Source organism: Lates calcarifer, linkage group LG23, assembly GCF_001640805.2.
Source record: "Lates calcarifer isolate ASB-BC8 linkage group LG23, TLL_Latcal_v3, whole genome shotgun sequence".
Classification (NCBI taxonomy): domain Eukaryota; kingdom Metazoa; phylum Chordata; class Actinopteri; family Centropomidae; genus Lates; species Lates calcarifer.
The window spans coordinates 1,913,408-1,927,357 of record NC_066855.1 but is presented as its reverse complement, the minus strand read 5'-3'; the positions used below and the strand labels follow the sequence as shown (position 1 = coordinate 1,927,357).

The 13,950-nt window shown below is 41.7% G+C and overlaps 1 protein-coding gene and 1 long non-coding RNA gene across 2 annotated transcripts; both read left to right on the top strand.

The window, feature by feature from the left end:
• The first annotated feature begins 555 nt into the window (after positions 1 to 555).
• Positions 556 to 5,237, top strand: LOC127139181 (uncharacterized). The gene is made up of 3 exons (XR_007809179.1): positions 556 to 632; positions 3,241 to 3,358; positions 4,943 to 5,237. It is a non-coding gene; the product is annotated as an uncharacterized LOC127139181 (long non-coding RNA).
• A 4,927-nt stretch (positions 5,238 to 10,164) lies between these two features.
• On the top strand, positions 10,165 to 12,080 carry LOC127139186 (voltage-dependent T-type calcium channel subunit alpha-1G). Its single transcript, XM_051066269.1, has 2 exons — positions 10,165 to 10,942; positions 11,570 to 12,080. The coding sequence occupies exon 2, from the start codon at positions 11,577 to 11,579 to the stop codon at positions 11,907 to 11,909; it is 333 nt and encodes a 110-aa protein (XP_050922226.1). The 5' UTR covers positions 10,165 to 10,942; positions 11,570 to 11,576; the 3' UTR covers positions 11,910 to 12,080.
• The last annotated feature ends 1,870 nt before the right edge of the window (positions 12,081 to 13,950 follow it).

Sequence of the window (13,950 nt, the reverse complement as noted above, 5' to 3'; positions counted from 1 at the left end):
ACATGTACAGTAAGGTGGGTTTTGAGTTTTACCTTGTTGCCACGATACAGTACGCTAGTTTCAGGGTTAGTTGCAGTGTGTTGCATACAGGTCAGGTGTGACCTAGACAGCATACTGCTTTGTGGTTAAGTTTGGCCTGTTTGTTTTTGGGCCATGTACAAGTGTTACTCAGCAAGACAGCTTTCGAGTTAATTTCAGCTTAAAGCATGCGTGCTAGATGTGGTTATACGCCAAAACCTGGTCAGAGGGTGATTCATGATTACATTACAACACGCTGTCTATGAACCAAAAATTGCTCGTTTATAGCCCTGTCACAGACAGAAAACATGTCACAGTACTCTCATTAGTTTGATATCAGGCTACTGTTTAGAACTCTTGTTTTGATTTTTAACTACTACTACATGATCTAATGTTTTGGTATCACTGTACACTGATCCAGTGTTAAATTTCAATCATTATATATTTGAGGTGATTGATAGGGGTAGATTAATAAGAAATATCAAGCTGAGTTGCTATTAGTAACCAAAAAGATGACTGATGGCCCTTGCTGGTTGAACCTGTGCATCTGAGGACTGCCTGCCTGTGAGGTTCTCTCTCAGAGGCTGGACTGAGAGGATTCAGCTAGCCAACTGGTAAATAAATACCACTTTTAAATCTTAGTAAGTGATATGTTTCATTAAAACGATAAGGAAATCACATAGTACTTTTGCAGTTAGCAGAGCCTCGTAACGTGGCTAACTGGAAAGCTTATCAAAGCGGGTAGTGTAGCGTTTTAGCGTCAGTTTGGTTTGGTTAGGTAACGTAGCGTTATTAGTTAGTAAGCTAACACACGGAACAGCGCTAATGCTAAGCTTAGCCTGACCACAAGCTTAAGCCTGATTCATTGTTTTGTTGTTTACTAAGAATAAATGTTGAAATTATGAAAAATATCGAACTTGTTTAAAGGTTCATAGTAGATATAACAAGCTAGTAGATATGTAGATATAGTAGATATAACAAGCTAGCGGCTAAAGTGTAATCACTCTAGCAAGTAAACATAAATACTGTCTCTTAACAGTTAACATATGTGGTAGTTGCTGGGAGTAAATGTTAATTATCTATATAAGAACGAGTTTGTGTGGTGCAACCCATAGTAATTTAGTGGTGTGTAAATATTAAATTTATGAACTTGTGAATTTTAAGTAAGCTACATTTTAACTTATGAACAGCTGGTGCAACTAGCTCCAGAACAGCTTTAAAGCTTCCACATCTCTGCAAACTCTACTGGAGGGATGAACAGCAGTCTCCCAAAAGAGATTTCCTCATTTGATGATTTAATGATGGTAGGGGAGAGTGCTGTCTATCCAAACACTCCAGTAACTGTTGAATTGAGATGACATCTGGTGACTATGAAGGTCATAGCATGTGATATATGTCATTTTCAAACAACTCTCTTACTTTACCTCTCTGTGTATTCAAAGTGTACTACTTAGCTATGTAGTAGTTATGATATGTATGGAGCTCATAGTTTCCTTCTTTTATTAACACTAAATCAAGTGGGCAGACAAGGGGAATGTACAGATTACAATATGGCAAAAAGGACAGGATCTGGTGAACCATAATGGTGGCACATATGGAAACTGAATTACTTGGAAATGTATACATGTCCGCAGACAGAAAGGATGCAAGCAGTCTCTCCCTCTTACCCCAAGTTTTTTCTTTCTCCTCTCTCTCTCTCTCTCTCTCTCTCTCTCTCTCACACACACATACACATACTACTCCTTTAGCTCCAACACTTTTCCATCATTCAGATAATTCAAAACACCCACCCGAGCCATCACGCAAATGGAAATATTGATCTCCTTTCCAGTCGCTCATTTAGGTTGGGGAAATGGCTTGAGACAAATGTGAGGGCCCCAGTCTTTTATTTAATCTCCACTGGGTAGCATACAGTATATACAGTCAAAACGCTGTCTGCTATTTGTGACGTGCGGGATGGAAATGCAAGGGTTTGGTCAAACTAAGCACTGCGGGGATGGTTGCCTAGAGGCCTTTCAATCATGTACAGGACATAAACACTTTCATCTGTTTTTCTCTTATGATGAAGAGGCTGAGGTTAAGGAGGGAAATTACACTCAGATGATTACTGAGTGTTTTTTCTTTTTTTTTTTTGTTAGTTCTAGATTTTTGTGTGTTTATGTGAGTGGCTTGTAATGTTTTTCTTTATTGTCCTATTGTGTGCCTGAATGCATTCCTCAGTCTGTATTGTGTTTATCTGTGTGTGTGTGTGTGTGTATGTATTTGTGTCTGATTAGTGTGTCTGTGTGTATTTATGTATCTGCTTACTGTGTGGGTGTTTGCAGACATGTGATAGGCAGGTGAACAGACTGCTTGTCAGATGCAATTGGCAGGTAGCAGCTGTAGATCATTTCTGAGGTCAGAGGTGTAGAACACACACATGCCCCACACACACACACAGACAGTGTCAGACTTATTAGTACGTGTCCCTGTAATGAGGGAATCCAAAAGGAACTCCCTTTGGACAGGTGTCTCGATAAAACTAGACAACTACATGGTGGAAAGTTTGAGTTCTAAAAGTTTGAACACTTATATGAAAGACAGAAAGGAGGCAGAAGTTTCAAAAAGTCATTTTCTTTTCTCCTTAAAGACAGTATTCATGAAATATAAGAAGTTGCTAAGCAAGAATGTGTGTGTGTCACTGTGTGTGTTTTCATTGTATATGAAAAATGTGTGTCAATGGTTAGTCTACCAGTCAATACGTTCACCCTGTGGGAGTGATCAATAGCCGTGATTGCTTTTCCTTTTCCTGTGTGAATAGGCACAGCCAGCTTTTAACCCATATAACCAGACTGCGAGCATCAGTCTGAACGACTGACACTTGCACTGTGATTTCTCACACTTCCTGTCAGACAACATCAGTTAGCAGCTGGTCAGCTGAGGACAAGAAAGCTCTTTCCTGGATTACATAATTCTCCCATTAGATATGATTCAGTTTGTTAATATTTCTTTTGATGTACTATAGTGTCAGTGTGCTTTATACAATAGACTGGATAAGCTATTAGCCTGGATTAGCTACTAAACCAATTATGTGAAACTAGATAAATTAGAGAACATGAATGGCATTAGTTTTCCATTTGGGAAATGTCTCAACAGCTACTGGTAGCCATGAGATTTAGTATGGACATTCATGATCCCCAGGGGATGACTATGACTTTGCTAATCTCCTATGCTTTCCTTTAGTGCTACCATGGGTTTGACATTTCTGATGACAGCCGACCTGAGAGACGGAGACCAGACCTCTGGACCAGAGCAAAGAGTGTGCTGGGTAAAATGTGGAGTAAAGAGGCGACATAAAAAGGTATGTATTCTTTTTTTACAATTGGCCTTAGTATTTTGTAATATTATTTAAAAAACAGATTTCTATAGGTCTGGTCTCTGTCTCTTGGGTCAATGTTCAAGCTCTTCCACTTAGCACTCCTCCTTTAGGCCTGGGAAACTTCTGTTGACAGGATATGGTGAGCATGGTAAATACTGCAGTCAAAACATCAACATGTTAGCATCATAGTGTTAGCAATTAGCTCAAAGCACTACTGTGCCTAAATACAGTCTCATAGAGCTGCTCGTCATGATATATCCACAACACACTTAAACATACATTATGAATTTGCATAGGCATGATACACACACACTTGAACTTGAAGAACTTGATTAAGAGACACGCACAGTTTTAGTGTTGTTTTGTAGTGAAAGTGTGGGACTGTCTCCACATACTCTTATAAAACCCTCTCTGCTCTGAGCTATTAGGAGCACAGGCTCCAAGGCAGGGGCCCCACATAGCCCTGCCTCACCCCAGGGACAACAGCACGTCCTGGGTTGACTCGCTAAGACCCCCAGTGGGAGTGCGGAGCTCTGTGGGAGGCGACGCTGACAGAGCTGGAGGTCGCTCAAAGAGGAAAGAGATGAAAGGCAGAGGCAAGGAGGGAAGCGCTGAGGGCCCCCGTCTGTTTCTCCCTCTCCTTTGTCTCAACTTTTTCCTCAGTTCTCTCTCTGTTTTGTCATGTCGCAATAGCAACTTCTTGTTATCAATTTATGTTTGTACAAAAAAAAGCATATTTAATTAGACTCAGAAAGGGGAAGAGGGAGGGAATCAAAGAGAAAACAAAAGTAGAGTGTGGATTTCCCGTCTCCAGCATCTATCTATTAGTCATCATCGCACAGCTTTGCTGAACTACCTCTTGTTCGACTGCATCTACTTCATCTTAAAGTCATTCTTCTTCTGCTTGTACTCCTCCTGGTCCTCCTCCATCTGCTTCTCCATCCTACATCCTCATCTTCATCGGCTCCCTCTTTCATCTTCCTTTCCCTTTTTTTCCTTTGATGCCTTTTCCTCCTACCACTCCTCTTTTCACTTCCTTTTCCTTTGTTTCTACTTTGGATATCTTCTCTTTCTTCTCCTCTTACCTTTTACACCTTTATTTCCCCTCTTGTTCTAGTCCATCTCCTATTCTTCACCTTACCCTCGGCCCTCCAGTCTCCTTTTTTTTCCTCCATGTCATCACATGCATATAATTTATGAAGTGTTGAAAATGTTCCTTTCCAAGCTGCTCTGCTCTGTAACCAAGGTTACCAACATGTGAATCAGTATCACTGAAATCACATGTGATTTTTTTAGGTGGGCAAGCAGGGGTGGAAAAGCTTCAGAGTCACAGCTTTGTATAGTCTGGAGTCTTGTGTTTAACATATTTCAATTAAAAGTGATTTTTGTTTCTAAATGACAGATATTGTTGTTGACCCTCTTCGGGCTTCCATAACACACCCGCACACACACATGGACACACTACATGAGTCACACAGGAGTGCAGTGTATTACTGTATTGTTTTGGATTGCATGTGGGCTAAAATAAACTGACATGCTCGTTTTCTTCTATTTATCTTTCAACAGATAAATAGAAAAGTGAGACTAGAGGCAATCACCTCTTCCGTCTGGTTGCCAGCCCTGTCCTGCCCAGCAGCTTTGTCCAGCCATGTGAATGTGTGTTTGGTAAGTGTGTGTCCTTGTGTATTGACTGCTTTCAAGAAGCAGTCAGGCCACAGTCAAGCCATATCCCTCAAATACTATACAGGATGTTCTTGATGTACTTACTGCTATTCTCATATTTCTTACTTGTAATAATTTACCATTTATTGTAACTGATGCCATATCCCAGTAAAATGTTCACACACAGTGTAGTTGTTTTCCTGCCAAACTATTTGATTTTTCAGTACATTACCTACTTTTGTGGTTATGTTTATGAACTCACAGCACTTGGTTAATGTGAGGGAAAGATCAAGGTCCAATTTAATGAGGAAAAAATTCAGACACTACGTTTTTATTTTACACTTAAACAAAACCACCATCTTTCCCTAACCTTAACCAAAGTGCTTTTGTTGCCGTAACCTAACCGGGATTTTGAATTATTGTGAGAGCTGTGCATTTTATAGGCTGCCATCCACCCAAACCACCTCCCGGTGATTCTGCTGGTGGATAATAAATGTAGTGCTTCTTTCATTCAAGAAATATGTTGCCTCAGAACATCTAATCTAGCCAGCAAGTATGTTTCCTACAAAACATTTTTTGCTTTTTCAGTTTTGCTGTATAGAAATGTAATCTTTAGGAGACAGGGTTTGAAAAGTGTACCTGTTCTGTCAGATGTGCATGAGATGAATAAATGAAAAACATGTCTAGAATACAGCGGACATAGATTCTTCTTGTTGGCATTTAAGGCTTGATATGTCCTTGATCTCTGCTGGAGATCCACTTCATATAATCCTTCTGTTGCAAAAGTCCCCTGAGAGTCGTAACTATCCATGTTAGCTAAAAGTGAATGATGAGATAGTGATGGTCAATGTGTCATTTTGGTTCTGTCCCTTGCTCTCCAGTACCTGACCCCTCCCGCATCATTATATACTATCTCGCCAAGGCTCTATGAATCAGTTTGCCCCCACCGGGCCTCCATACCCCATATTTCATTTTTAAAATGTTCTGTATGGGAGAAGCCAGGCAGAAATCAAGACTTTAGATACCCTTTAAAGGCACTGAAAACCTACTTTTAATCTCAGTCAATGATGGGGTCAGTTTTGGTCAATTCACATGAGAGATTTACGTATTTGTGTTTATGACCTTGGTTTTCTCATTGGTTTGAAGTGGGCTGGACTCAGTTGGAAAAAGGTGATGTCACATATTTCCATGCACTACTCAGAGTTGGGTAACATTTGAATTAAAATCTGACAACAGTTGTGTGGTTGAAAGCTTACTGGATGTTGCCAGCACTATCAGTCAAATCTGATCAAACCACACCTTCAGAGTTCTTGTTAAAGCAGATTAGCTGAGTTTGTGAGTATAAAACTCTCAATAAATAGTAACCAAAGATGTTTTTATCTGATTCTTAACTTTGATCATGAAAATAATGTTAAAGAAAAACAGATATGATTTGAAACTGTATTTTCAGGGGCTTTAATGTCTAAATCAAAATATTATCAATTGCTAGCTGTAAATGATTGCAGGTTTGCTGGCAGTAAATAGGAATAGGCTGTTTGTCCAGAGAATGAATACCACAAAGCTAAACAGCATATGTGAATAACAACTTCCTGGATTTCACAGCAACCACAAAAATCATATTCCACTTCTGATGATTTTATTGATTAAAAGGAACCAGCTTGACATATTTCAACATGCTGTCAGTTGAATTAAACTGTTTTTGTCCTTATTTCCATTATGGTTTATTGACATCTTCCCTTGGTTAGGAAGGTGTAGTTGCTAGATTTCTAGAGACAGAACAGAGCACATAAACTCCTGTATAACATGTGTTTCCCATCAATACTCTTTGCTTTATCAGTTTTTAATTGTGGTAGTACATGAACATCCTAGTTACTGAGAGGTTACACAAGCGAAACATGCTGAAATATAACCAATAAATGTCCTGTGGCACCTTTGAGAGAACAACTCTGATTATCATGTCAGTCAGGAATCCCAATTTCATATTAAATAAACATGTTGCAATGGACAGAGGATTGATCTTTGTGTGATATTAAACTTGACCCAACTGCTGCATCAAATCAAAAAGCAGAGGTCTGCTCCTAATTCTTCTTTTATGGATTGTGACTTTTCATGAAAACAACAGCAATCATTTGCTTTTAATGTCCCTGTGTGATTGAATGAAAAGAAAGGATGCTCGGCTGCAAAAGGAACTCATAAGGGCCTGTTTGTAGCAGAGGTACAATAAAGTATAGAGTGATTGGACAGCCTCTTGTCCTATAGTGTGTAGAGTTAACTGTAAGAACAATATGGGACCAAGGAGAGATAGGATGACTAAATGATCAATATAGTAATTACCTCTTCTGGACAAACCTCACTCCTAGGAGTCTGTAGGGGAGAGGACTGATGAGGGTTGAGCACACACATCACACACACAATCAACGATTATCAGGATGTATCACATAATTGACATAGTGATGGATTTATAGTTACATTAAAGTGGTAATGTACAGATATATATTCCTGTAGACAACATCTCTTCCTCTGTCCCATCTCAGGGGAGGTCAGAGGTCAGAGATTCTGGAGCTGGAAGGGATTCGGTGACATGAATACAGGTCATCTTTCTAAGATGGGGTAGAAGGGTAACACTGCTGCTTCCAGAACAGATATTATGTCTAAAAGATCAATGACACTGATTTTGTGAAAGCTCCAGTGTCATATGAAGTTTGGGATATCCAAGAGTTTGATTTGATTTTCTGCTGATGATGCTAGACTTACCAAGTGAATACAAATCTGTTGGGAAGATGAATGTCTGTACCAAATTTCATGACAATCAATCTAATAGTTGTCAAGAGACACTAAAAATACAAATGACAATATCATGATGATGCTGAAGGAGAAGTCAGAGAATTGTAAAGTGACCATTTTTGCCTTAGGGTTGTACTAAAGGGAAAAAGTCATGAGGTTCTGGGGATATGACTGTATTGTATTTGTTCAGTGCTTTAAACAAAATCATCGGCTCAGTGAAAATATGTAAATGGCAATGCAGTCAATCCAGTAGCTGTTGAGATATTTCAGCTAGACCTGCCAATAAGACACTAGACTGACTTTGCATCCCTGGAGCCTCACTACTTGCATAGCTAAGTGCAAAAGGTAATAGCAGCAACCAATATACCTACAGTACTTAAACTGAGGATATGGATAGGTGCCTCCCATCAGTGGAGGAACTTAGACTTTCTCAGTGAGGTCTGTCGTTGCAGTCAGCTGAAGGTGAGCAGTAAAGAATGAGCTGTGTCTCTGTGTAAACAGTGCTGCCGGTCAGCAGGCCTGTGGAGTAGCCATGAGAGAAACTTTTCCCCTGGAGAGCTGAGATCAGTCACTCTGATAAATTGGGGTCTTAGCTCGAACTGGCCAGCACTAACAAACATCATTCATCAACCCCTCATAAACACTCGCCTTGGGAAGTGTTCATGGGCACTCAGTGTTGAAATGCTGATGCTTTCTTACATTTTATTAATAATAAATGCATAATTGTATTGCTTATTATTAATGAATGTTGTATTTGTACTTATCGGTGTGCTTTACCTAGAACCTGGTCTTAATTGTATTCTACTTTTTCTCTTCTGTATTCAGAGCAGCGCCTCATTCCTGCCTAACAGGTACAAGCAGTGTTCAATCAATATGTTTTCATGGGTACCATGTTAAGATTGTGCACAATTAAGTAATCAGTCCAAACAAGATCTATCGACAGGATAGTCACGCCCTTCTTCTCGCTGCCTCTTCCTGTGTTCACATGCAGGTGTTTTTTAGGTCATGTGTGCACGTGTGATTCTCAGTCTTCATGCTTTCACAATGAGCAATGTGTAAGCAGGCCAGTTGATTAATATTTGCTACTGCACAGGAGCGCAAGCTGCGACACATGCAACAAAAAAAGAAATTGGTCCTCCTCATTGATTTACTCCTGCTCTCAGATCAATGATCGTACACTGTAATGAAAACAGAGTATGCTGCTGCTATGTTGTGAGTAATGTGTTGAGACTGTGTGTGAGTGTGTCAGAGAGTCTTTAAAACACAAAAGATAGTGGACAGCATTGGAATTCAGAGACACCATGCCACTTAAAAACTACACAGTACAACTATTTGCTCTGCCTCAGGCTGTATCACTCCCTAAACCAGCTTTATGTACTATGTGTGTGTGTGTGTGTGTGTGTGTGTGTGTGTGCGCGCGTGCGAGAGAAGAGAGAGAGAGAGGAAGAGAGGGAGAGATGGCTTGGGGAAACATCTTCCCCTAGTGGCCACCACTATACATGTCAGAGCACTCCTTCAGAGCCCTGCATCCCCCAAATACGTCAAATAAATAAATAAAGAATCTCACTATTATTATTATTATTAGTAGTAGTAGTAGTATTAGTAGTATTAGTATAAGTATTTTCCATTTCACGTTTTACACAGGTGAAAAGTTTTAGTTTTACTTTTGTTGAATTTCTATAATGAATAACAGCCAGTGCTAAGGGTTCATTCTCTGCAGATGTGATCATCTGCTGAAGTGCTCCCAGACTGGACTTCAGGGGCCTCCTGGGGTCCCTGAGGCTAGTCTGGGAACCCTCTCTGTACAGTGTGGGATAGTTTAGCTTTATAGTAACTTTTCTTACCACACATCTTGCACAATAAGTACATTTATGACTGCTGAATTCATATTTTGCTGTAGCTTATTATTTAATCAACAGTCACGTAAAACTTATGTCAATAGAAATCTATTGATCAGGTTTGAGGTCTTTGGTTTAGCTGGGATTGACAGGTTCCAACTCCATCATATACATGCATGTATATGATGGAGTTACATTGCACCATGTGGTAACTTTTTCCCCTCAAAATTCCCCATAATAAAGCTCTGGACCAATCACACAGCAATGTTGCTAGATGCAATCACTCCCTTGCTTCTTATTGGCTGACAGTTGACAATAAGATTCCAGCTGTTTCCCCCCCTCCTCTCCGATGTACAACTTAGACTGACGTCTACCTCAGCCAGTGAGAAGGGCTCTCTAAGTCAGGACGCGCTGCGATTGGCGCAGAGCGGGCTCTCGTTGGGCGGGGAATGAGAAGTTAGGATCCCCCATCCAGCTGTGTGAGCTTTGCTGATGGACGGAACCGACCGAATACAGTCTGGAGGAGACAAGAGTGAGAGCAGGAGCGGCCGGCTGGTCATATGTGCAACAGTGGAGAGGGAAGCTGTTGGTGAAATTTAGAAAATATCATGTCAATGTCTTTTTGACGCCTGTTTGTTGTTCTGCGACAGGATGTGCAGCAGCATCTCCATGGATCTTTAAAACACTGATGCGGGATATTCACTTCAAACCGCCTGTGGATGCAACGGAAAGTGCTGGATTCTTAATTTAAAGGAGCAAAAGCAGCGGAGGAAAAACGCGGGGAAACGAGTTAATTTTCGTCATTTCTCATTTTTTGGGGTTTGTCCATCAGCGCTGTGGAGGAGGAGAGAATCATAAAGAAGTTTGTGCGGGGCGTTAATATTTTAACAAAGGCTGAACGCTGCTGAAGTAGACACCTCACCGTTCCTTATTTTATTTCCAACGGGGAGATGATTATGAAGTGTTTCTGAAGCCCCTGGAGAGGCTTGTTGGACACCGGAGACCGGAGCTCGGGCGCACCGCGTCTGTTGAGACGGACCCGCGCGGCAACGCACCACCTGGAAACTATACGGTCCACCAGACGCACCAAACCCACAAGACCCTCTCCTCTCTCCTCTGCCCCCTGCTCCTCTCTCCTCTCTTCTTTATCTCTCCCCCTCCTCATTTCTCCTTCTTACCAACCGGATTTTTTTCCTTCAGGCTGGTGACTTTATAGCCACGACAAAAACTGATCATGCGATGACTGAGCGCGCTTTGGGCACATCTACCGAATCCAATACAGGTAAATAAAAATGTAACGGAAAGATGCTCCTGCACTCTCAGAAAAGCAAATCACTTCTAAAAGGACTGTGTTGTTGGGAGATGATTGATGCTGCTGAAGTTTGGAAACGAATGATAACCATCGCAGGCTGTTGTTGCTGAGGAGAGAGAGATCTTGGCATTGTTTTTGATGAAAAGAAATGCGAGCCCCTCTTGAATTTTGGGGGGGCTCATTAGGAGCTCTATTCTGTTTTCCAGCTTATGACGGCAAATATATACTCAGTCGATCTGTAGCCATAAAAAACAATCTGCTTTGTATTATATTCAGTCTTTGAAATAATTTTTCGATGAGGTGTGCGCATATTTTCCTAAAATAAACCTTCCATCCTCACCACTGTTTCATCCAATATTTAGATTTAATTGTGAGCCTATGTGTTGCAGCAGAGTGTTTTTCACTATATGCAAAGTTGGTAGATGTTGTGATAAAATAAAAATCTGCAGATTTTAGTGCTTATGTTTTCTAAATCTTAATGACTTTGCTGCCATAACGCGCCCTGCTCATGGTGCTGCAGACACGTGAACATTCCCATGGTTGTCAGCTCTATTTACTGTATCTAATCATATGTTTGTGGTCGCCTATTGCCTGCAGGAGGTGAATGATGGCCGAGGATGGGGGAAATCTCTCCGGGGTCCCCGACGCCAGGGGCTCGGAGGGTCGCTCCTCTCTGCCGAGGACTTTCATCCGGCTCAACGACCTGTCCGGGGTCGGGACAGGAGGCGGGGAGAGCGGCGAGGCGGTGGTGGTGGAGCCGGCGTCCCCGGCGCCCGACGGGATCTCTACAGGCGGGGAGGAAGCGTCGGCGAGCGGCGGAGAGAGCCTGCCCTACCCCACCCTGGCCCCCGTGGTCTTCTTCTACATGAAACAAACCACCCGGCCTCGGAGCTGGTGTCTCAAGATGGTCTGCAACCCATATCCTTTTACTTTATGAGACAGGAGTCTGCTCATGTTCATGCGCACATGCGCGCGAGACTTCCACCTGTAGCAGGTAAGAAAACACCTGCTTGGCTATGCAGCTTTTCCAGTTGACCTCGAAGAGAAAGCACGAGACCTGCTTAGACATACCGGTTTAAACATATATCTGTGTGTGTGTTGATTTACCCGATTTTAACAAGCCTCATGACTTAATATTTTTACAAAAAGATTGCATTTGAGTTGTGTTTGTGTGACACAGATGTGTGCAGCTGCATCCACAGGCACCTGACAGAACGTGTGTGTGTGTGTGTGTGAGAGAGAGAGTGACAGTCCTCAAGTCCACGCTCCCCAGCTTCACTTTTCCCTCATCGCGCTCTGATTCCTCTGAGCTGGTGTTTTCCTCAGATCAATTTTTCATAACGACTGTGAGTGATGAAAATCTATTGACCTCACATGACTGGGCCTGGCCTACAGTGAGAGGCTGCGCGTCGTAATTAGTTTATTGATACACACCTGGAGTGGCTGTTAATCGAGTGGTGGCCTTTGCTTTGGGGGGTGAATGGCAAGGGAGGGGTGGAGTCTATTCATGTCACAGAGCCTTATTGAATCTTTCCTGCCACCTGAAGTGTATTATTGTGTGTTATTGATTCATAAGTGTACAGACCCGCACTGATTCAGTTCTCTGGAGAGGGAGGAAAAAGGAGGCACTGGTGACTGTTTTCTAACTCTCAGTGTCTGTCTTGCTCTCTCTGTGTGTAGGCAACGTACATGTGTGTGTGTGTGTGTGTGTGTGTGTGTGAGGTCTTGGTGGTTGGATGTGAGACAGCTATGGGAAGGAATGTCTCCTTGGCTGATGGTGCTCTGCTCTGGAGGTTTCAGACAGCCTTTTGTTTTTTCTCTTAGGTGCTCTGTGTGTGTGTGTGTGTGTGTGTGTGTGTGTGTGTGTGTGTGTGTGTTTTAATGTCATTCGGATTACCTCTGTTCCTTCCTCCCTTGTCTGCCTCCCTCCCATGCCTCCTCCTCGCTCTCCCCATCCATCCCTTCTGCCTTGTCTGTTGCTTCACATCCTACACTTCTTCCTTTTCCTCATTAGTCACTGTTTTAATTGAGATGCTAAGTCGGTCAGTATCTCCGCCACTCCCTGTCCTCTTCCCCACGATCGTTGTCTGAGATGCCTCTCGCACTTGCTGCTCTTTTTTTTAGCCCCCCTCCCCTCATCTTCCTCTGTTGTTCTCCATCCATCTTTCTTTCCCTTCTTTATTCTGTCCCAGTCTCCCAGCGATCACAGCTGATTTCCATGTCTGTAAATGTCAAATCTTTAAAGGTCTTACAAATAGACTTTTTTAGCAGCAGGGGTACATAAGTCCCCTGTGGCTCCTCAGGGAGCAAAGGCGATCCTTGATACTATTATCCAAGTCAGGGGCTCTTAAACATTTTCATTTTACAGACCCCCCATTTCAATCCCCACATTAGGGTAGCACATTCCCATTTGATAAAAAAAATGACTTATTTGGTTTGACCATTATTTATTTATTTTTTATAGTGTATAAGGTTTCATTAAGTGACTGTAATATATCTTATCTTAAGTCTAGAGGTTTTGCCATTGACAGTGATGGATGATGAGGTAGCCCAGCTGCTCACTTTCATTAACCTGGTTAAGAAGTTGCTGAAGTTGTGTGATAAATCCTAAACCAGTCAGATTGGAACAGTTAAATTTTGCCGTTTTTCATCCACCTGAAATTTTCGCATTAGTATCCATGTAAATTTTTGCTCATACATTTACACAACTCCTAAACTGTACCGTATGCCAAGTTTATGATAATTATTGTATGTTTGCTGTAATGAGACCCTATGTATGATGGATGATGAATAGCGATAAATCAATAAATGTGGAATAATTCAGTGTATTTTGCAGCAATGAAACGAGAAGAGCAGCTGTCAGTTATTTTCCTAATTAATGGAGTTAATTGGAGTGGATAGTTTGGTCTATAAAATGTTATGAAAAGATGAAAAATGGCCGTCACAGTTTTCCTAAAGTCCAAGGTAACATCTTCTCT

Bases quoted from the DNA above. Each gene is read 5' to 3' on its own strand.
- LOC127139186 (XM_051066269.1), top strand. From the start codon at position 11,577: ATGATGGCCGAGGATGGGGGAAATCTCTCCGGGGTCCCCGACGCCAGG.